Below are 23187 nucleotides of genomic sequence, written 5' to 3' on the forward strand. Positions count from 1 at the left end.
CGCGACCATCCCCTCTTCCGTTCTGGGGCCCTGGCAGGGGACCCAGCTTCTGAGAAGCCTGTCAGTCTGTCCCCACCACTTCGGTTCCTTTTTTTTTTCTTTTTTTTTTCTTTTACATCAGAAGGGGCGTGGGGAGCGGGGGGGGGGGGGGAGAAAAGGGTCTCCTGCCCCGAGCCCCCGCTTTGGTGTCTGGGATGATAGGTGACTCTGCTTTGAGTCTCGGGTCCTTCTTCCTCCCTCTGACTTTGCATCCCGCCTGGACACCCGACCCTTTCCCTTCAGTGTATAGGGGGGGCGGCCCTCAAGGGCGGCCGGAGGGACGGAATGCCTGGCACACTTTGTAGCCTGGAAAGGAGCATGGGGGCTGGCGGCTGGGGGATCGTTGCTTTCTTTCCTTACCGCCTCCAAACCTCCTTTAATTTCCTTCCAGGCTTCTGTGTGCCTTTTCAGCGCGAACTGTTGGACAGCCTGGGGTTTGTCCTGGGAAAGAAATGGTCTTTCTTGTTTATAGGTTTGGATCGTGTTTTGTCCCTTTCCAGGGAACTGGTGTGTTGGGCACAGCTTCTGTTTGCCTTGCCTGGTCTGGCCCATCCATTCCCTCAGCCTTCTGGACGGCAGCACCCAAGCCAGGATCCAAAAAAGTTCCAGCCTAAGTGCTCATGCCAAATGCTAGGTCTTGTTTGTTTGTTTAAAATACAAGGTTAATTGATGTCAAGCAAATCTGTTAAAAAGATTCAGAGCCCCGGTGGGTTTCCAGTGACTAGATCAATTCCGTCTCTGAAAAATTGGTCTCGTTAGAATTGCTGCCAAAACCAGTTTAACCTTTTATGTGTAATATGTTGTTTCCAAGAGGAATCTGGAAGTCTGGGTTTGGCCATCGTTTTGTTGTTGTTCTCTTATATCGGAAACATATGCATTCCATTCAGACCTGTCACTGTGTGATATACCAGGGACCATGTGTTGCCTGCCTCCCTGACTTCCTGTTCTGGGAAGGCTCAGGAATCTGGATTCTGCTGGGGTATGGGCCCTATGGGAAGAAGGGGGTGAGACCAGGGCGAACAGGATCTTTCCCAGAGAAGATGCTGATATGTCTCTGGGGCATATAAAGGAAGTAAGAGGTCACCAGGGAAAAAGAGACTGATATTAATGTTGTGTGTGTGTGTGTATGTGCACGTGTGTGCACGTGCACGCACACGCACTCATGCACAGTTAAATCTCAGGGGCGGGAGAGAAACTAACTGCAAATTCAGACTCTCACTTTAGGATGCTGGCTCCTGAGCAAATACAAGTTTGAAAATAGATGTCTAGCAAATGGCTCACAGCGAACCTTCTCCCTCATTCAAACCATGTGTAATAAACTGTTGCTGTCCCATAGTTGAAGTTCAAGAAATGTGTCCTCCCTGCCCCTTCCTTTCATCACAATCCAAATACTCCACAGATAGAGGTAACGGTGTCACATAGCACCTCTGAACGCCATGGTACCTGAACTCCCCTGGAGCTTAACTTCAGTTGGTTAAACTAAGAAACTAACATCCTTCTTGGGGCAGTCTCACCTGTTACTGCAGTTCCACAAAGCCATCCCAGTCCTCTCACAACTCATCTGCTCTATCCTTGGCCGTGTGGGAGTGGTAGAGACAGTTTAGCACAGTGATGGTGAACCTTTTGAGCTCGGCATGTCAGCATTTTGAAAAACCCTAACTTAACTCTGGTGCCATGTCACATATCGAAATTTTTTGATCTTTGCAACCATAGTAAAACAAAGATTTATATTTTTGATATTTATTTTATATATTTAAATGCCATTTAACAAAGAAAAATCAACCAAAAAATGAGTTCACTTGTCACCTCTGACACGTGTGTCATAGGTTCGCCATCACTGGTTTAGGAAAAGGGGAGGCTGTGGACTAAGGGATTTACAATAAAACTAGTCATTTTCAGCTCCTCCCATTGCTGTCTGTCAGAATAAAATGTTTTAATGGTGTCACTACTGGGGAAAAAATATTATAAACAAGTTGTTTGTACCAGACTTCTAGTCCTTGCACTGGAATAGAAAGTGAACACATTCCTTCTGTCTTCTCTGTTGGGTGATGTTTGTTGCCAAGGCATGATGGTTTGGGAATGGGGGACAAAAGAAGGGAGTGGACATTTCACACTCAAGCCCACCCATGGAGGTGTAGGCCATGATGGCAGCCTTTGCCTGGAAGTCTGACATCTCACAATGCTCTGAACCCTGCTGATGTATGGATGGAGAAAGTCCTGCGGAGGGGCTTTGCCAAGATCATCTGGAAAGCTCTGAGGCTACCTACTGTGTCCAGAGCAGCCAGACCCGTCTATGCTGCCACAGCCTGTCTCAATGAACCCAGCTGCCTTAAAACTGGGCTGAGGTTAGAGCATCTGGGGTAATAGGCACATCCTTGAAAGGCTCTGAAGGGAGAGGCAGCCTTCATGGAGAACACATGTTGAAATATGTTCATGGTTCTGGGGGTTTTGGTAGAAAACCACAGAAACTCCAGTCTTGAGGCTTGCTAAGAGATAGGCTTCAGAAGGGAGGTGTGGGCATTGCCTGCTGATGAGGCAAAAGGAGAGACCTGCCTTACCTTCAGGCTATAGTAGAAGCTGGAGCCACCCAGCCTACGGAAGATGGAGACTCAGATTGCACACCCCCATTCCAGTCCTATCACTCCTGATTGCCATTTTGATAGCAGAATGTTTCTAGTATGTTAGGGTTCACTGGGATCTTAGCAGCCCTTTTACAGAGGGTAACTAAGGAGGGTTAAGTGACCTGGCCAGATTCCCTGGGCTGATTGATGGCAAAGCCAATATGAGAACTAAGGTCTGCACCCTCCACCCCCATGATTCTCTGATGCTGAGCTGAAGTTATAGATGCCTCTAGAGGTGCTGGTGGTTGGGTTGACAAACACAAGGGGCTTGCTAAGAGGACAGAAACATTAGGTTCAAGGAGGTGAGGCAAGTTGTGCTCCAGAGTGTTTGTGACAGCTGTGACTAAGGGATTTGAGTAAGTGGCAGAAAGAGATTTATAGCTCTCCAACTCCCTCCCTTGGTGTTGACTCAGGAACAGGTGTGGTGACAGAGACACATAAAGCCACAGACAAGACTGAATAGACAGCAGGGCCAATTGGTGAGGTAGTCAGCTGACCCCATGTAACAGGAGCCCTAACTCACTGAGGAGTGGGAAAAGGGAGAGAAGTCTGGAGCTGAGCAGCCCACCCACCCTGACATGAGGGCCAGGGTCATGGTAAGCACTGCTAAAAATGAGGAGGCTAATTCTAGAAGCAGAGAACCCAGTATTGGGGTGAGTGAGCTGAAGAGAGGTTCGTGGGGGTGGGGGTGGGGGGGATACCCGAGAGTAGCAAGACCAGCAGGATGCCCTTGTAATGGTCCTGGTAGAGGTTATAGGGCCTAGAAGAATGAACTGGGCAAGGGAGGCACCACAGCATACCACTTATCCCATATTCATTGCACAACCCAGTGCCCACCTGCCCAATACTCATTTCCTTGGGGCTCCTGAATAGAGGTAGGGCTTGTGTTCTGAAGTCCTGTCATGTGTCGTCCCCCTCTACCCCCCGCACTCCCCTTCCCCATTCCTAGTACCCCATTTTGAGGGCCACTCCCAGCATTCCACTCCTCCCATCTTTCCCAGTGATTATCTGCCAAGGCCCCTTATCCCTGGACAAGTGAAGGCACCTACTTCTCTGGGAGGGAGGGGGTAGTGATCTCTTATTCTGAGACCACAAGTGAAGACCTCTTTGGGGAGGAGGATATGGTCCTTTATCTCAGGACCGTGTTGAGATATATGAGGGTCCCAATACCCATTTTGTTGCCTCCCCCTCCTTCCCTCCCTCTCCCAAGTATCATGCCTACTTCACAATGGGCACATCAACCCAGTCTTAGAAGTATGTGTCGCAGCCACAAAAGAAGTTACAAGAGACAACTTTTTGGTGCGCTTCCACCGCCCCGCAGGGTCCTGGGACACTGTGCGAGATGGGGGAGGTGCTTTTTTTTTAATTTTTTGAGAGGTGGTCCCTGTCCTCCAGGAGCTTACAATCTAGCTGGGGAAGCACAACTAATGCACACTTACACAATTATTACAATTAGCAATTTCCACAATATTGACCACAATTGCATGAGACCAGGGAAAAGATCAATGAGGGACTGGGGGCTCGGAGGTGTTTTAGTAAAGTTGGGATTCTTTTACTGATTGAATAGGTCCGAATTGAGTGACACATTTTTTCTGGTAGGGTGGGCTTGGGAGGCAGTGAGGGGGAAGGAGGAATAGAGGGAGCAAAGGCAGCAAGGCTGGAATGCACGTGCAGTAGGCAAGGGACAGTGAGAGGGCCCCCTCTCTGTTTCTTAACCCTCTCCCCCCCCCCCCCCCAAGCCCTCTTGTCCCGCCACACAGGCACGCAATTGACTCCTTGTCTGCTGCTCAGAGGTTCAGGGCTTCGGCTTGCCGATGATGTTGGAATGTTCATTCTGCTGCTGGTGTCGTAGTCTGGATCTCTGTGGTGGGGCCTGCTGGTATGGCCCTGGTTGTGGGGCTAGGATGTCACTGTCCGACTTGGTCCAGATCAGAATGCCTATGCCCAAATCTCAGAGTTCTCCCTCCATCCCTCCTCCTCCCTCTACCCCGCCCCATAGTGGGAGGGGTACACAGGGATTGGAAAGGGATCAGGTATTGTCGTCATTGCCGTGCTGCTTCTCTGGAGGCCTGCCAGCCCCTCATTGACCTTGGCAAATGCTCCTCTGGCGAGAGAGCACAGGGGACCCCCTATTCCTGGGCGGCACTGGCTCCCATGCTGGGCGAGATGCACAGGAGCACCTGGTGACATGGCCGCCCAGGGCTGGGGGCTGGGGCCTCAGTTGGGGGCCCGGCGGCGCTCTCCCAGCACGTGCCGCCCGGTCCTCGACACGGTGTACGCCACCTTCTGCAGGGAGTACCTGAACACCTGTAGTGAGAGACCCAGGACTGCCCTTAGATGTGGGGACCCCCAGCCTGTGTACAGAGCTTCTGTTCCCGCCACCGCCCCACCCCCTGCCCCGCCCACCTGTCCAACTAGGAGAGGTAGGCAGGGGCACAGCTTGTCCACGAGTCAGAGCAGCTGGAGCTTTTCCAGCTGTGCTGAAGGCTACATGGCAGCAAGCTGATTGGACCTAAAACTTAAGTATACCTCACTTCTTGCAATAGGCTGGGTCCCTGGAGAATTTCGAAAAGGGAATCCTACCCAGTAAATGCAGCATTCCAGGAACACCTTGAAGGAAATATGCAAGTCCTTTGGCAAAAGAATCCTTTAGCAGGAAATTATTCCTGCAAAGGGTGCTTTTAGGGTAAATGATTTTATGGGCAAAGCGCTTCTGATTTTATTTTATTTTATTTTTTTACACAAAGTGCTTTGCCTCTATTAGATTTTTTAAAAAATAAAGCAATTTGGTTTTTTAGGAAGCGCTTTTTCCTCTTCCATTTTCCTGCAAAGAGCCTTTTCCTTTAATTGTTTTCCTCAAAGCGCTTTTATCTGATTCATTTTTTGTTAGCTTCTTTGTCTATATTTTTTCTGCAATGCGCTTTTTATCTAATGCAATTTTTCTGCCAAATGCTTTTGTCTATTTTTCCTGCAATGCGCATTTTCTCGAATTCATTTTTCCCCCCCGCAAATTACTTTTTTCCTAGTTTGTTGGTCTTTGTGAAGTGCTTTGTATTTGTTTTTGAGAAGTGCCTTTTCCTAATCTATTTTTCGTCTCAGCCCCGCAAGCGCTATATTTTTTAAAAAGAAAATTTCCCCGCAATGCGCAATTTTTAAGGTGGAAAATTTTTGCTATGCAAGTTGTAAAGTCTCTTCGCAAAACAGAGGTGCCCCGCCTCCCTCCTGGGGTCGAGTCTGAGTGTAGCGGGTTTTTCTTACCACGTTGGTTGCTAAGAGCCTCAGCGTTCGTCGGCGGCTGGCGCCCGCCGCGCCCCAACTCTTTGTTCCCAGCCGGGCGCGGGCGCACTGAGAAGGGTCTGCGCTAGGAGGAGGGCGCAGGGGACGGGTGGGGGCGCGTGGTGGCGGCCGCGGCACTCGGACGGGCAGGGATCGCGGCAATCAGGGATCGCGGCAATCAGGATTGGATGGGTATGAGAGGCGGCAATTGCAACGTGGGCTTTTGGGTTCAGGGTACACACATTGGGCCCCCTCTGCCACCCGGTACCCCCGGGCACACTTACCTGCAGCAGCACGCGGAAAATGTACCAGCCGATGATGAGCAGTTCAGCCGATGCTGCCGCCACTGCCGCCATGGTTCCGAGAATAGGTGGTTGAGAGAGTTTGCCGAAGGCTAAGGGTTCGCCGAGGGCCGCTGGTCTCTTGAAGTCCGCTGTTGGGCGCACTGCCGCAGCCGCCCCTTAAGTATCCGCCCGCCACCCAAATGCGCATGCGCACTTGGGGGGGGGGGTCCTGTAGGGTGGGGGGACCGGGGGCGCTCCTCATTCGCTAGGAGAGGAAAAAATAATCCATCTGCTCTTTCCACACCGACCCCCGCCTCCAGAGTTTCATTTTAGCCCCTTTCCAGAAGATTCTGCTTTACTCGCTTTTGAATTTTAGTGTAAAATGGAGGGGGATTGCAACTCTGAGTAGCGAACTGCCCAAGTGTAGGGTTTGTGCGCCTCTTGTACGGACCTCATCTCTTTGAGTCCAATGTCCGGTGCCGTCCCAGAACCCACCTTGGGCACAGATGGATACCTAATTTAGAGAGGGATCATTTACCCACAGAACAGAAAAGGCTGCCCCTTCCAGGAGCCTTGTCTTCACAGGCCCCTGCTCAGCGCTCTTTTTTGAATATTTGATGTGCTGTAAGCCAGCTTCCTCTGTTTCACAGGAGTCTCTGAGCGAGTAATCTTTCCCTGGTTCCTTGAGTCCCACTTCTTACGTTGCTAGACCTATGGCCGTGGCGATTGCAGGAATCCTACCAGGGCACTGAACTCTAGGCGGGAAAACGGTAGTTACTGGGTATACCCTCTGAGAGGGGTACAGGAGGGATTGGCACCTTTGTATGTGCAGAAGGGATGGGATGAGCTCTCGCGTGAAGTGGTCAGAATGCGCTGTGGGATAGTTTGCTGCTGGACAGGTCATTTCAACCTCTGTCTTCTGTTCTGGCCCCCCCCCCCCCCCCCCCCCCGCCCTGGTCTTCCGCAGCCAACGAGGTTCTTTGTATTCGTTGCACTGGGCGGCTGGAGCAGGGTTTTGCTACCGCCACCAGAGGGTTGTGGCTGCCGCGGTATCCAGACGCATCAATTAGACCTTAACGCGAGCGGGTCTGCGAGTGCGGCCCCAGCGCACTGGTGGCCCGCCACCGGAGAGCACTTCTCTCCAGCATACTGCCTGGCACAGGGGCTAACTAGCATTTGCCCCTATGTGGACAGAAAATTAATTTTTTTTAAAAGCTCACAGAAATCGGGTTCTATATAGTGCCAGCAGCAGATGGAGAGTGTAAGTGATCCAAGCGAGGTCAGTTTAGACAAAGTAGCATGGTGATTTTTAATTTTTTTTTATATTCACTTTCTAAGAACTTGGCTGATTTTGGTAAAATGACGCCAGGCTAATTTGTAAAAGCAAGCTCATCCCAGGCTGCCATCTTAAAACAAAATATTTGATGGTACTGTTGCTACTGTAATTTCCCACAGGCCCTGCGCCGCTAACTGATTTAACTCTCTATTGAGCACCTGCTGTGAGAGAGAACCCTGTGCTAATCCTGTGGGGCACAACATCGAGCCATGACCATTTGATGGCAACCACAGAGCGGTATTGTGAGGTCTGGACCCCTTGAGGACGGGCCGCAGCCCCAGGAGGCGATACATGATCTCTGCTGGGCGGGGCCCAGGCAAAGCCAGTCCACTGTTTGGGACCTGACGGAAGAGCCCCCAAGAAGCCCAGGGGAGACACCCCAGGAGGCTTCTAGAAATGGTGACTTCCCTGGGTGGGCAGGGAGGAAAGGGCATTCACATTTACTGTTGTTAACCATGATCCATTTTCCCAAATAAGTATACATTCTGTTCCTGTTTTTTTGTTTGTTTGTTTTTTGTTTTGTGTCTGTCTGTCTGTCTGTTTTTGTCTGTCTGTTGTGTTGACTTTTCTCTTCAGGACCCCTGCTGCCTTGGTGATCCTGAGCTGACAGCCAGAGAGCACAGCGGCTGAGCTCCTGGAGAGTGAGGGTTGAAGAACGCGGAGGGCAGCGCCCACGCCCGCGGGCTCCCATTAGGTCGGTTCCTGCAGCGGTGTTCAGCGGCCTTGGCGAAGGCCCTGCCTGACAGAGATCATGTATTGCCTCCAGTGGCTGCTGCCTGTCCTCCTCATCCCCAAGCCCCTCAACCCCGCCCTGTGGTTCAGCCACTCCATGTTCATGGGCTTCTACCTGCTCAGCTTCCTCCTGGAGCGGAAGCCTTGCACAATTTGTGCCTTGGTTTTCCTAGCAGCTCTGTTCCTCATCTGCTATAGCTGCTGGGGAAACTGTTTCCTGTACCACTGCTCCGATTCCCCACTTCCGGAATCGGCACATGACCCCAGCGTTGTGGGCACCTAACAGCCTGCACATTTAGCTTTCTAAGGAAGCAGAAGACGGGAGGGGAGGCATTGACATAGGTCATAAAGCATTGGAGTTTCAAATCCCGCAGCCTGCGGGTGCCACATTCCTGACGGCGCCTTTTTGGCCTGTGATGTTTTATCCTTAAAATGTGAATAATAGCACTGACAGGTGCTTTTATTGTAGAGTCCTATAGTCGTGGGTGGTCTTGTGGTTGTGTGTGTTCTGTCCCCATCTTGGTCCCAGCTGTCAAGATGCACCCCCCTCCCCCCTCGCCTCATTCCTGCGAGGAGTTTGCACCCATCCTGATCAACTATCCCAGCATGACCTGGGCAGATAAAATGCCAAGTTCATTGTCACCTCTGTCACTCCCTCCTTGTCAGGGTCTTTTGCCTTCCCAGAATATTCCCAAGTCCTCAGTTCCTCTCCTGGTTTCCCTTTAGTTCTCTTCTACCCCTTTCCTTTTTAGGGAGCATCTGTCCAAGACAGGGCTCATTTTTGCACTTATCTCGAATTTAAAGAGATTGCTGACGCCCGAGAGCCTCGCTTTTTCATTCTTCTTTCCCTGATCAGCAGGCTAGACAGAAACATGTATTGACTGACTGTTGTTCACAAATCTCCAGTATTTTTTCCACTTCATTTTTAAGAAAGAAGTAACAGGTACATGTTGCTCTTTCACCTGGGTGTCTGGGCTCATGCTCAGCCTCACTCCTTTGTCCTTCCTCCTGCCCTCCTCAGCTGTCCAAAGGGGCAGGGGGTTGGCCTCATTGTCTCTCCTGTGCATGCTCTGCAGGATTGAGGTGTAGTGTGTTCATGTAGATCTAGAGTCCCCAGCCGAGTGAATGAGAGAGTACTTGTGTGTTTCAAAACAGCCATGATCCCTTGATAGGTATTTGGATATTTTTTGGTGTGCCGTGTGTGTACGTGAACAAATACATGTGTATATTCCTTTTAAATAAGCTTTATTGAATGTGTTCTGATTTTGAGGTATAGCAATAGCTACTATAGTAGGTGCCGCTACAGTTTTTATTTAGCATGGGATTGCAGAGTGACCAGCACACTGGACTCCAAGGTGGTTCAGACAAGACAGAGGGGAGCAGTGACCATCCTCGTGCCAGGAGCTCCTTCAGTCCTGCACATATAGACTCTATGAAGAATACAAAGAGGAAGACTTGTGACTGTCACTTGCTTTTTTGCTGTTTCTGCGCTTTCATACACGTGTTGGCAAACGAGACTTTCTCCTGGCCCCTGCCCACTGGCAATCGGTATGGTTGTCCCTCCAGTCTAAACCATCCATCTTTCTCTTGCCTGAGCGGGAAAGGAGGTGGGCCAGGCAGAGGACAGAACTGGAGGCAGTCCATCTAGGAAATGGGACCGGGAGGCCACACTTGTGGAACATTTGGACTGCTATTCTGGAGCTTTTATTTCTGGTGTGTTCGTTGCACAGCTGTTTGAAATGTTTAATAAAGCTTTATAAACTTTACTTTGTGGTTTTATGTGGCTGCAGTCCATTTAGGTCATGGTGTTGGATTTCTAAGTTGGTGGGGGGCAGAAGGTAGCATGGAGGGGCTGAGTCCTTGGCGCCAGAGTACCTTAGCCTGAAAATTTGATCTGCTCTCTGGAGAGCAGATGGTGGGTTTGGGAGAGGGGGAACAGGGGGCAGGCCAGGCAGTGAACAAGAGGGAGTCTGAAAGTTTTCAGAGGTGAGACATTTGCGTTTCTCAGCTCCCATGGCTTCTCGCCTGAAACTGTTTCCCTCCTTAGGAGATTTGAGTAACTGATCCCTTGACAAACAACTTAAGACAGCTGGAGCTCTAATCATCAAGGATTTTTATGGTGCTGTTTTTGAAGTAAAAATAAAGTGAAACCCCTTATGGCATCTGAAGTGGAAAAATAAATAAGTCTGGCCATTTAACTAGGGGGTGTAAGGCTTAAGGCAATGATTAGAAGCCCTTCAGTGATGCAGTTCAGTGTCATCAATGTGCATGTGCTCCCATGGCTGTGACCTTTGAGACAAACAGGGTAGCTTGTCAAAGCCCTTGTGCTGGGTGTCCACCTCTTTATCTCTTCTAGAAAACATAATAGGAGCACTACCTGTCCAAGGCACAGAGCTGTTGTGAGAGTTTATTGAGGTAACACTTGTGAAAGGTCTTTGGTAATTTCATAGTTTACCTAGATTTTTAATTTCTTGCTATAGTTTTATGTAATTTTCTCCTGTCTTTTTAAAATCTCTCTGTTGTCAGTTTTTCATATTTTCACTCTGGTGTTATTAGTGATTTCTCTGATCAAAACTTGCCAAAGATTTGTCCATTTTAAAGGTATTTTCAAAGAACCAAACTTGTATTGATTATATCTGCTGAGTATTTTTCCTATCTGATTCTCCAATGCTTTTATCTTTGAATTCTTCTCTTCTGGGTTTCTGGGTATATTTCCTGGTTCAGCAAAGTCTTAAGCTGAGGAGTTACACATGTGGAAAGGATGGTTTGTTCAGCAAACATTGAACCCCTGTTCTCTGATTGCTGGGGATTTCAGGGGCAAGATCTAGGCCTGACTCTACAAGACCACATGATTCTAGCCTAGTGAGAAGACTTAAGAAAATAGACAATTGCGAATTCCAAAAACAAAACAAACAAAAAAGGCTTTTGTGGCCCCACTCTCCTGTGGAGGCACCTGGATGATAAAGGAAACCAAGATTATTGCTTATTTTGCTCTCCCTCAGAAACCAGCTTTCTGTCGGAGGTCAAGCCTGCTTGAGAGTCACAAACAGGCCTCCCTCTGAAAGATTTCTGACCCTTTACAGCAGGGTTCCTGCAGCGCACCACTTCCCAAGGTGACTGCCAAATCATTCTTTCTGCCTTACCAAGGCAGCACCAGCAGCATCCTGCCCCCTCTTCCTGAAACATTTTTCAGTCAAGTGTAAAGTAGATACTTCTGGAAAAGAGCAGGAACATGCTCTGCAATTCTGCTGGTCTCTGAGCTCCTAGTGTGACATAGTAATTGCAAGACCCCAAGAGGCTTAGGTCTGGGCTTCTTTAGGAACTAGTCTATGTCCTGCTTTGGGCCTCAGTTTCCTTATAGGTGAAATAAGTTCTCTTAGGGTCCTCCTGGATACATTTGAGTTAGGTGGCAGTGCCCTTGTAGGACAGCCTGTGAATGCTTTATGCTTTAGTCAGTGTACCATGTGAGCTCAGCTATGCCTCTGTCAGGAAGCCTTCCTGAACTTCATCCCTCTCCCTGGAGATCTGCTTGCCTAGAGCACTTTACTTAGCCTCCTGTTTAGTGCTAGTGTCAGTGCTAGACAACTTCCTCTTCTATAGTCATTGGGATCCTATCTCCCAAGGGGGCCTGAATTTTTATTCAGTCAGCAGGTCCTTGTCAGAATCCCATGCAGGAATAGGCCTTGGGGCCACATAGCAGACAAGATGGACAGTCCATGCCACCATGGAGTCAACCAGGCCAATGGGAAAGGGAATGACATTGGACAGATAATTGTATATATATATGTACCATAGATTGTGGCAAGTGCCATATAAGAGGAGTCTGAGAGGGGAATCTGATGTAGACTGAGGAGGATTGCTGTTCAAACTGACACCTGAGAACAAGTATAAATGTTTGAACAGTGAAATAATGAATGTGATGTTCTTTCCCACCATTTGATCAAGCATCTCTGTGCTTACATATAAAGAGACTGGGCTGAAAGTAAGATGAAAGACCACCAGTACTTGGCTACTCTACAGTCAGAACTCCAAAAGGACTTTTGGCTTAGAGATTAGTCTATTTAAGGCTAGAGGGTTGTGTTGGGATGTGTTGGGGGCTAAGACTGCCATGGTGGTGGCAGATCCCAAAACTCAGTCCGAAGAACTCTTGTTTCCAGGTGACTGGAACCATCACAATCAAGGATCTGATGGGAATAAGGGGTAACCCAATCAGAACAGCATTCAAGGTTGGATTCTTTCCTTAGGGAACAGGATAGCATTTGAGTAATGAAAGCAGCAGGGCTGTCAAGAAGGTCATTGCCCTGGGGAGAAGTAGCTCTAAGGCTTGATGGTGGGTGAGGTGCAGAAGGCTGGAGAAGGTAGTCTAGAGAAGGAGGACAACAGAAAAAGATGATGGAAAGCTGACTCCCATTGAATAGCTGCAGGAAAGGAGGTCAGAGAAGGATTGTTAGAACCCAGTTTGCTAGCATCCAGTGGAGAGCTCATCCCTCATTCCCCACCCCCTCCATAATGGGTGAAAGAGTCACTATTCTGAGAAGAGGGAACAACTAAGATGTGCTCTCCTCAACAAGTGATAGAAACTGATCCTGACTATGGGGGGCTTATCTGATCTCAGCCCAGCACCCTCCCTTCCCAGTGTCTTCCTGAAAGCCAGAGGAGGGAAAGCCAGAGGAGGGGCAGAATTTGGTCTACCAGGCTTCTGAGAATTCCGTATCTTGAGAAAAACTGATTATAGAGTGGGCTCAAGGTGAAGGGAGGAAGCTGGCTAAGCAGCAGTTAGAGGCTTCGGACAGAAGTCCTTGGTCTCCCTTTGGGCTATCGGGACTCAGTGGGTCGGTGTGAACTTGGGAAATAGTTTAGGATGGATGAACCTTGAGAGGAGAGGCCTCTGGGAGTCCTAGGCCCTATGCCTTTGCCTTTGTGTCTGCGCCCCCCTGAGCCTCAGTTTCCTTACTTGTAGCGTGGGTATCCTAGCATCCACCATAGCCTGGCTCAAGGTGAAATTTTCACAATGTTATTTCTTCTCTTCTGTGGCTCCCTCACCACTGACCATTATTGAGCTCAGGCCTGGATGCGATCTGATCATCCAGCTTTCCCGCTCATTCCTTCTTGTAAGGAGCATTGGCTAGACCCTGTGCCAAGCTCTGAGAAGCTGATGCAGAATAGAAATCAGGCCCTCCTTGAGGGGCTCAGCTCAGCAGAGGGAGGGCAGCAGCAAGTCCTTTAAGCAGGTGATTACAATGCCATGTCTTTCAGGCTGTAGTGGAGTTAGGGAGAGAAATCACATGTTAGCACCTCAGAGTGAATTTCCTTATTTTCTGCAATCCCCAAAATGACAATATCGTAAAAAGGGAGAGGAATACCAAAGTATAGCTCTTTCCTGAGAGGCCAAAATCCTGACTATGTATTCCTTGGCCACCAGCTTCCTCAAGACCTTCCATGGATTTCCCCCCTCTTAGAGAGAAACCGCTCTGACCCATCTTTTCCACATGAGGGACCGGTGTAGGGATATGTTTGAGTGCTCTTAAACAGATATGGGTTGCACATCAACCTTCTCCAAAGTCTATTCCTTTGAGTGGTTCTAGCCTCTCACCTCTTTTCCTGGACAGTTTGGCAGTTTGTGAAAAGTCTGCACTTGGATATCCTATCACTTCTTCCAAAGGGAAACCCTCTGTCAATTCCCTACCTCCAAACTGATAGAGGCAGCCCAGAGCAGGGGTGGAGGGTGGGAGCTGAGGCCCCGGGCCGGGTCCTCACCCACTTCCCATGTCACTTTCCTGTGCTTTGCTCGCTCTTCTTCAGGTCTCTGTCCACCTATACTCCAAGGAGGGTGCTAGACCAGGAAGTCTTTTATTATTTCCAAAGCTATCTTCTGTGAAACATCATTGAACTTTACCCTTGTTATTTTAGTCTTAGAGATATTGCTTGAAAGAAAGTGAGTTAAAACAAGCAAGTGTTTAATCAAAGGATTTTTGTGATAAAGAATAAACTTTAAATCTCTTGGATGCAGAACTATCAAGAATCTTAGCTTAGAGTCAAGGCTGACTTGGAAGGGTCTCTGAGGGAGGAAGACAAACAGCCCTTCATTGGTTCCATGTTGCCTGTGGTCCTAATTTCTTAGTTTAACCACCAAGACCCTGCACAACCCTTGAGGGTGGGGCTTGGTCTTTGTCCCTTGACCAAAATAGTACCTGCCTGACCAGGCCTGGCAAGGAACCTACTGATGTCTGGTCAGGGGAGTAAATGGATAGATGGCCCAATCAATCGATCTCTAGACTCCCTAAGGAATTAATTGGCCTAGTCTTCCCAGGAAATGATGAAATTGAGTTTGCCTCCCAAATCTCCTCTTGGCAACTCTGAAATGACAATATTTTCTAGCCTCCAGACTTATATTTTACACATAGATAGCACAAACATGAATGTCTCACAAAAAGATGTGAGCAGACTGACGATCTCAGATGGAAGGGGGCAGTGGGGAGGGGGTAGGCAGAGATTAACCAAAGAATTTATATGCATAATCCATGGACACAGACAGTTGTGTGGTGAAGGCCTTGGGCGGGGGGAGGGGGTGGAAGAACCAGGTGGAAGTAGGCAATGGGGGAGGAGGGGAAATGGGGGACATCTGTAATAGTTTCATCACTAAAGATAATTTTTTTTTTAAATCAATTTTTTAAAAAAGGGCTCCACAATTTGGCATCCTCCTGTGGCAGCAAGTAGCTGTGAGACACCTCCCCTCACTGGATCTGTTTCCCCATTTATAAAATGAGATGGTTGGACTAGATAATCCTTGAGTTCCTTTCTAGCTCTAGCATCTCCCTCAGATGCCCTGGTGCCTAGGGCAGTAATTGGGCAGGGGACATGATGACCCCAGGATCTTGGAGCATGGAGAAGTCATGGTGGTGGCTGCAGAACTCTTGAAGATGAATTTGGCAGGAACTGGCTGAGATGTTTTTCTACTGATGGTAAAATGTCCTGGCAGAGTCTGTACAGGTAGGTTGATGCAGGTGAGGGGTGGGATTGGGATCTCCCCCTCTTATGATCCCTGAGTAATGTTTCCTTGCAGAAACAGAATCCTCCAGGACTGATCAGTACCAACTAGATTCAGCCATTCATATCAGCAAAGTAGTTGAACCATCTTTCTATACACTGTCTTGGTAGGGCTTCCAGAAATGCCTCCCTGTATTCATTGTCACTGCCTGAAAGCATACTTTCCCAAAGCTTTCCAGTTCCCTGTCCAGGTGGCAAGTTCTCTGAGAAGGCTGTGGCCCTGACTCCATAATCAGCCAGGAATAGTTTAGTTCAGAATCAGAGCCATGGGGGAAGACTTGTCCAAAATTGGGGCTCTGGCTATTGAAATAAAAATAATAATTTATTTTCAACATCATCTGAGAACCCACACCCAAATTCAAAAGCTCTTTTAAAAGGTCAGTGAAGAGCTATGTTTCCATTAAAAACCAGGGAGGAAAGGAAGTGGATATTTAACAAGTATTTGAATAGGGAGTGTCCACTAAGCTAAAAAGCAACAAAATGATATCAAGAAAGCAGTGACAAACCAATTTGACTACATCAAAACTAAATATTTACAATGTCAAACAATATCACCAACAGAACCAAAAAGCAGAGTGGGTGAACTATTTGCAGATCCATAATGTATAAGAGGACAAATGCAAAACCTTAACAGTAAAAACACAACTAATAAGTATGTAGTTCATCTAAACAGTCTACAGAAGCGGAAATCGAATTGACTAAAAATTTTTTGAAAAATAATTTTATTAATAACTGAAGATCAACAATGAAAAACAATAAGTTTTCTACCAACAAATTAGGGGGAAAAAGTTTAAGAATACACAATGTTGATGAGGATACAATGGAATGGGCACTATTACTTAGTCATAGTGCTAAGTATTAAAATATGATGATAATGCCCTGGCCAGCGTGGCTCAGTGGTTAGTGTTAGCCTGCACACCAGAGGGTCAAGGGCATGTACCTGAGTTACAGATTCAATTCTCGATCTCAGTTGGGGTGCAAATGGGAGACAATGATGTCCCCCCCCCCTCTCTTTCACGCGCGCGCATACACGCAGCTCCTTTCCCCTCCTCCCCCCCTCCCTTGTACTCTCTAAAAGTCAATGGGAAAAATATCCTCAGGTGAGCATTAATAACTATATATGAAGATAAATATATATATGAAGATAAATAAGATGTAGTGCCCGCTCTTGGGCATGCAGTCAAAGAGGTAAGAAAGATACAGACAGATACTAAAATTACTATGTGTCGTAAGAAGATGGCCAGAGATACAGGACATGGGCAAAGCATGAAGTTTGTGTGAAGTTTTATGGGAGCATCCAGGGGTGTTCCTAGAGAGGTGCCTGGATAAGTAGTTTTCAGGTATAGTGCAGAGACAGAAGTGAGAAGCATCATGGATGAATTTGTAGACAGTTCAGGATTGCCAAAACATGAAATAAGAGGCAGGGATGAAGAAGGTTTGTCTTCATCACAGTGTCAAGTTTGTCTAATTGAAGAGTTTTGTCTTTTTCCTTTTGACAATGGAACCACTGAAGCGTTTTGAGCAGGCAGGTGCTGTCGGAAGATTTCTGTTTTAGCGTAATTATTCTGGTTGCTTGAAGACATTTGGGGATTCAAAGGCCAATGAGAAAATGATTGCTTTGATCCAGGTAGAGAAGGCAAGACCTGAATTAGGGTGGAAGCCAAGAGGATGGTGAGAAGATAAAAATAGAAGAACCTGCTGACCAAGGATGCCTTCTCTGTTTCTATCTTGGGTGACTGGGAGAATACCCAGGAAAAAAAACAGGCTTTGGAGTGTGGCTGGAGGAAGATTCGTGAGCCAATTTTGGACAAGTTGAGTAAAAGGTGGGCATCCAAGTGGATGTAGGTAGAGAGTTTGGATCCAGCAGGAAATTTGAACAAAAGATTTAGGTTGTGACTAAGAGTGATTATAGCCATGGGCTTTGGTGAGGTGGTCCTAAGAGAATTCAGCAGCTGAGAAGAGAAAGGGGGTCTGGACAGAGAACCTCTTCCCATTTAAGGGGTGGATAGAAAGAAAGAAAAACCCACAGAGGCAAAAAAGGAAGTCAGAGATGGAAAAGCACCTAGAGCCTGTGTAACATGGAAACCCAGGGATGTGGAGCTATTCCAGGAAAGAATAATATGAAGACAAAAGAGAAAAGCCAGTTAGATAAGGACTGAGAGCCCACCAGATGGAGCAATTGGGGGCTAGGGATGGGGGGGGGGGGGGTGTTGCTAAATCCTCACTGGAACATGAGGTGGCAGAGGAAAATGAGAGTGAAAGGGGAGGGAAAGCCAGGCAGCATGGCCACCTGTCCTGGGGAGTTTGGGATAACTGGGGAGAAGTTGCTAGTTATGATTTGAGTGAAGGAGAATTTCTGAGCTGCATTAAGAGGAAATAAGGATAGACACAATAGAAGAGAGAGTGAAAGTGCTGTCACCTAAAGTTTTCCTGTCTGCATAAATCAGAGGCAAGATCAAAGGACATGGGGGTAAGGAGGGAAAACGTTCACTGGTGACAGTGACTAGGGCTGTTGTCAAGCTGGAAGTATACATGCCAGTTTGGAGCTCACAAAGGAAGTGTGGGCATCTCCCAAGGGGGATGGATGGAGAATTAAGGATGAGCTTAAAGGAGAAGGTGCAGTTTGTGGAGTAGGGCCAGACTCCAAGCTGTAACTGGCATTTTAGGGATGGATGCAGAAAGAGGATACTGCTAAGGAGACTGAGCAGAAAGGGCCAGAGGAGAAGACCAAAAAGTGGGCATACTAGAAGCCCAGGAAAAAGAATTTTCAGAGGTCAGGGTGGCCACTGGTGGGCCAGATGCACAGAGTCGGGGAAGCGAGGGCATCTCCTGGATCTGGTCTTTGGGAATCTTTGCCACAACAACTTTGAGGGAGGGGTCAGAAGCCCACCTGAGTGGGGGATGGTATGGCTAAGAAAGCAGAAGGGAAAAGGGGGGACTTTGAGGGGACAGTGGGGTCAGAAAAGGTGCTTTTTCTTACACACTGACATTTGAAGGGAGGAGGGCTCTGTAAGCCCAAATTTGAAGAGCAAGAATAGGTAATGAAAGGAGCCCTAGAGCGCTGGGATTAAGTGCAGAAGTGAAGGGATTAGTTGTGTTGGTGGAAATGAACAAAATTGATTCAGGTACATTTTACAAGTCACCTGATCTCTATGTTCTTCTGGAGGCTTTTTCTCTGCCCTCTGGGTACTTAACTACAGCTCTAATTAGCAGTAGTTTTATCCTGCCTGGTGTCCAGGGCCATGTCTTATTCATTCTTTGTACCTTTCGGCACCTAGCAACAGGCAGCGAGCTAGGTAGAGGCAGGATAATTACTTTCTGCTTGAAATCAAATGTTTGAAATAGTGGTTCAGAATTTTTTTACCACAGAGATTTTGTAACAATTCCCAGGGAAACAATGAACAAGGGGGAAGGAAAAGTCAAGGTTGAGGCTGTCTGGATGTAAGGCTATCTGGACTTCAGGAAATATATTCTGCACTCCAGTGTGGACATAGCTCTTTATACTAGTAGTTTACATGGTGGGGTCATGACCATTATCTCATCTGATCATCCTAACCCCATCCTCCCACACCAAGTGGGTTACCATTAGCCCCATCTCCCAGGTTAGGAAGCTGAGGCCCAGAGAGGCAGATTAGAGGAAGAGAATGATGGGCAATGAAGTAGAAGAGGATTGGGGCACAATCTTAAATGCTACATTCAGGGTACCTGGTGGTGTCTCCTTAAACCAGTGGTCGCCAACTTTTCAGACCTCGCGGACCACCAGTTGGTGACTGCTGTCTTAGACATCAAATAATTCTATTTCTGTCATATTTGGACAGAACTCAAAATCAGGAGAGAGCCTTGGTCTAACTGGCTGAGCTCAGGCCTCATGCCACCCCCTGAGGACCTGGATAATGAGAGGCATAACTTGGAGGAAGAGCCTCTGTTGCTTCTGTGTGTGATCAGTCTCATCCCAGCACAGCCACATAAAACAGGGAACAGGAAATTTCCCTAAAGTGTTACAAGAGGCATTAGGGAAGAATAAGGGATACTAGAAAGCCCAAATCCCCAGACATCCATTATAAGAACTAGCCCAGAGGCAGAGAGGAGCAGAGTCCAGATAGGAGAGTGAGAGGCCTGAACTAGACCAGTGGAGATGGAGAGAAATAGGTCAGAAATTTGTAGTAGTTAAAAAACAGAAATAATTGGTGAATGATTAGCCATTAGGATATGAGAGAGGGTAATGACAAGGATGACTTGGATGGGTGACAGAGTGAATGGTGGGGAGGCCCCTGAGATGGGGAACACAGGCAGCATGGGGAGCCAGTTTGAGGGGCAAGACAGTGGACTTAGATACAGCCAAGTGGTTTGGGTCACACCCAGCAGGCTCTTGGATCCACATCTGGAGCTCAGGAAGAGATTTGACCAGAATTTCCAGCCTAGAGCCATGCCCACTCAAAGAGTAATGGGAACCCTGAGAATGAGTGAGATCACCAGAGAGAGAATGGGATAGGGCCCTGGGCAGAATCCTGATTTACAGTGACATTTGAAGAACCAGTCAAAGTGTGGGCAGGCAACTAAGGAGAAAGATGTGGCAAACAACTAGGAGAGTGGGTTGCCATGGCGACCAAGGTAGTGAAGAGTTTCAAGAAGAAAGTAATCAACACTGTCAAATGCAGCAGAGCAGAGAATTCCAATAAGACAGAATTTTCTACTTTGGATTTGATAATTAATAAACTTTTGGTGACCTAAATAAGAGCATTTTGGGGGAGTGATCGGGCATAGGCTGGAATAATGTTGAGATATTAGGGGGAGGTGAATCCACCACCAAGAGTCCTTTGAAGAGTCTGGAAGAAAGACTTCATGATGTGAGGGATGGGGTGGGAGGTTGAGCATAGGAGGCAGACATCAACTCCCACAAGTGATATGCATTCTTTAGTGACCAAAAGTTTATTCATTCTGTATTGTCTAACTTAGCACCTATTGTGTGCCTAACACTATGGATACTTGGGTAAATGAATTAAAGTAGACAGAATCCCTGTTCTCATGAAGCTTTTTTGGTTTAGGGGAGAAACACATGCATCAGATAATCACATAAACGTACCATTTCCAACATCGATAGGCACTCTGAAGGAAAGACACTAAGTGCTGGAGGTATACAATAGGGGACCTGCCCTAGGCTGACTCCAGGAGGCTCCCCTGAGGAGGTGACACTTGAACCAGTTTGTTAAGAAGGGGAAGGAGTTAATGGGACAGAGCAAATTGGAGGAAAGCACTCTGGGCAGACGGAACAGCCTGTGCAAACGGGGGTGAGGTGAAACCAGAGAGGCAGGCAGTGCTAGCTGTACAGAGATATGGAGATATACATAAGGAAAGCTGGGTTGAGACCTACCCTAGTATATCACTATAACCTGAGACTGGCTGTTCTATGGAGAAGTCATTAGGGCAGCATAGAGTTGGAGACCAGTTAAGAAGCTTATGTCATTGTAGTGGCCAGGATCTGGACAGTCAACATATTCTGGTTAATCTTGGTGCTGGATGGATTGAAGAGGGACAGGGAGAGGAGGAGGTATTCAGGGTGACCCCTGAGTTTCTGGTGTGCCTTACTGGTGAGGTGGCAGTGCCATTCTCAGAACTGGGGAGCCCTAGAAAGGGACTGTGTCTATGAGGCAGCCCCCAAGTCTACCCCAGGGTGGTAGACAGCTGAGACTCATCCAAACGGAGGTAGGGAGGGAAGTGGCTGAATGCATAGATGCGGAGTACAGAGTGAGAAATTGCAGAGACTGGTTCAGAGCTCCTGAGGAATCCTGGGTGGAAATGTGAACTGAAGTGATGTCAGGTTTCTGGAGCATTCTGGGGCTGTGAGGACTGCTGAGGAAGAAGCCAGAACCTAGCCCAGGAAGCACCAACATTTGGGGACTATAAAAGGAAGAAAAAAACACCTTCCTAGGTTACTAAAAAGAAAGGGCCAGAGTGGTCTTTCAGTAGAAAGCTGAAATGGACAGCAGAGGGTATGTGCAGAGAGGTCACGGGACAAGGGCTGATTGGTGAGCCCCTCCAATGTGCAACTGCACAATCAACATGATGCCCCTGGAATTGGACAGCCTGGTGGTGGTGCTGATTGGCACCTCCCAGCGCCTATGAGAGACCTCTGGGGACCTTTACCAGAGGCAGCTTGGGAGAAGTATTGACTAAGGAGAATAAAGAGGAAGGAGCAAAGTCTAGGGCTTTTTATTTTTTAATCTTCACCCGAGGATATGTTTTTTTATTTTATTTTTTATTATTATTGTTAAATCCTCACCTGAAGATATGTTTCTGTTGGTTTTAAGAGAGAGGTAGAGAGAGAGAGGGAGAGAGAGGAACATTAATATGAGAGAAACATCCATTGGTTGCCTCCCATACTCGCCCCAACTGGGATTGAACCCACAACTTGGTTATGTGCCTTGACCAGGAATCAAACCTGCACCCTTTTGGTTTATGGGATGACGCTCCAACCAACTGAGCCATCTAGCCAGGGCTAGGACTTTTTAATTTTAATCTTACAGGAAAGAACAGCGCTGGTATATGAATATTCTGAGGGATGTGAGCCCGAGCGACAAAGAGATTATGGATGGAGACAATTAGTGAAATGAGCTCCCAAAGGACTGGGATCAAGTGTTGAGGTGGATAAGTTAGTTTAGGGCAATAATGTGTATTTGACTGGAAGGGGCAAAATTAAATTATTTACCTTTTAGAGAGTAATTCGATCTTCATATTCTTTTGGGAGCTTTTCTCTGACCTGTGTACTTACTACAGTGCTAATTAGCACCAGTTTTCTCCTGCCTCATGGCTGGAATCAGGTCTTAACTATTTTTTGTGTTTCTCAGCACCTAGCAACAAGCAGTAAGCACTTTGGGTGCTGAATCGGTATTTTCTGCCCTGGAATCAAATATCTGAAGTCAACATTAAAACTTTTGACCAAAAAGAATGTGTGACAATTCTTCAGAATGCAGTAAAGAAGAAAGAATTGGGATAATAAGTCATGGGTGGCAGGGGCTTGGGTGGGTGAGTGGAGAAAAAGTAGAGTTGGCTTCTCTCATCCTTGTAATCTCTGCCACTTCTGTGTTCTGTTTACACTCCCCATCTCATATGAACTTCACATCCCCCCACAAGACACAGCATTGCCCCATTTCATAGAGGAAACGGAAACCAGAGAAGGAAGTGCCTTGCTGACATGCAGCTTAAGTGGCAGGAGCTGGGTTCAGCACTCAGTCCAACCAGTATCACAATCCCTCTTCCCAGGACCAGGTTGAGCTCAAGAGGAAGAGAGACCTGCCGGGTCCAGATGGAGATATTCCACAGGCACTTGCAGGAGGTTGGAAGTACAGTCCGACTGGAGACCTACCAGATATTAAAGCATCCTTTCAAACTACAGTGCCGGAATCTGCAGAACTGGCATCGGAGCAGGTTGTGCTCTTGTTAAGAAGCTTCCCCATCATGTGAATGATATATTCTATATTTGCATCTAAAATTCCTAAATTTTAATAAAATGTTTAAGTCCTTAATCCATCTGAAATGTATTTCCTTGTATGATGTGACACAGAGGTCTAACTTGGTCTTTTTCCAAATGGATAACCAGTAAGCACTATTTATTGTCCCCACCCCATTTTTTCTCCCAGTTCCCTATGTCTAGACTCTATTCAGATCTGTGGATCTATTTGTCTACTACTAGGCCAATACCAGATTTTAATGAGCATAGCTTTATCTTGCTACCCAATATGGTAAATACCTCTCTCTTCCTGGCTCTTTATTCTTTTATAAATTAACCTTGGTCATATTACACATTTACTTTTTCACATACATTTTAGAATCAGCTTGTCAGATTACCATGAAA

The 23187-nt window shown here is 47.4% G+C and overlaps 2 protein-coding genes across 14 annotated transcripts in view; one reads left to right on the forward strand and one right to left on the reverse strand.

The window, feature by feature from the left end:
• Positions 1 to 23187, forward strand: part of LOC118663731 (BLCAP apoptosis inducing factor) — a 30682-nt gene that overhangs the window by 941 nt on the left and 6554 nt on the right. For 2 of the 10 annotated variants that reach the window (XR_004970127.1, XR_004970128.1), the window contains exons 2-3: positions 8133 to 8250; positions 22596 to 22760. Coding sequence is in view for 2 of the 10 variants with exons in the window: in XM_036323645.1 (XP_036179538.1) it covers positions 8308 to 8571 (264 nt within the window). In the remaining 8 variants the exon portion in view is untranslated. Of the gene's footprint in view, positions 1 to 7675; positions 7956 to 8132; positions 10055 to 15091; positions 15279 to 22595; positions 22863 to 23187 lie in introns of those variants that run through there. The other 8 variants (XR_004970130.1, XR_004970129.1, XR_004970126.1 and 5 more) reach the window with 7 other exon arrangements.
• NNAT (neuronatin) lies at positions 3951 to 6445 on the reverse strand. 4 transcript variants are annotated; one of them, XM_036323639.1, is made up of 3 exons: positions 6221 to 6443; positions 5919 to 6021; positions 3951 to 4967 (listed from the first exon to the last, which is right to left on the reverse strand). In XM_036323639.1, exons 1-3 carry the CDS (start codon positions 6290 to 6292, stop codon positions 4741 to 4743), a joined length of 402 nt encoding a protein of 133 aa, XP_036179532.1. In that variant the 5' UTR covers positions 6293 to 6443; the 3' UTR covers positions 3951 to 4740. The 4 variants fall into 4 exon arrangements, with proteins under 4 accessions (XP_036179532.1, XP_036179534.1, XP_036179535.1 ...); XM_036323641.1 differs by lacking the exon at positions 5919 to 6021 and adding an exon at positions 5195 to 5270 and having other exon boundaries at positions 6221 to 6442; XM_036323642.1 differs by lacking the exon at positions 5919 to 6021 and adding an exon at positions 5190 to 5270 and having other exon boundaries at positions 4741 to 4967; positions 6221 to 6445.

The sequence above is a fragment of the Myotis myotis genome, unplaced genomic scaffold, assembly GCF_014108235.1.
Source record: "Myotis myotis isolate mMyoMyo1 unplaced genomic scaffold, mMyoMyo1.p scaffold_m19_p_9, whole genome shotgun sequence".
Classification (NCBI taxonomy): domain Eukaryota; kingdom Metazoa; phylum Chordata; class Mammalia; order Chiroptera; family Vespertilionidae; genus Myotis; species Myotis myotis.

Excerpts from the sequence above, each read along its gene's own strand:
- NNAT (XM_036323639.1), bottom strand. The coding sequence starts at position 6,292 with ATGGCGGCAGTGGCGGCAGCATCGGCTGAACTGCTCATCATCGGCTGG. Across the intron at positions 6,022-6,220 it reads TTTTCCGCGTGCTGCTGCAG|CGCAGACCCTTCTCAGTGCG; the intron begins GTAAGTGTGCCC and ends CCCTCCTCCTAG. Across the intron at positions 4,968-5,918 it reads GGCTCTTAGCAACCAACGTG|GTGTTCAGGTACTCCCTGCA; the intron begins GTAAGAAAAACC and ends CTCTCACTACAG.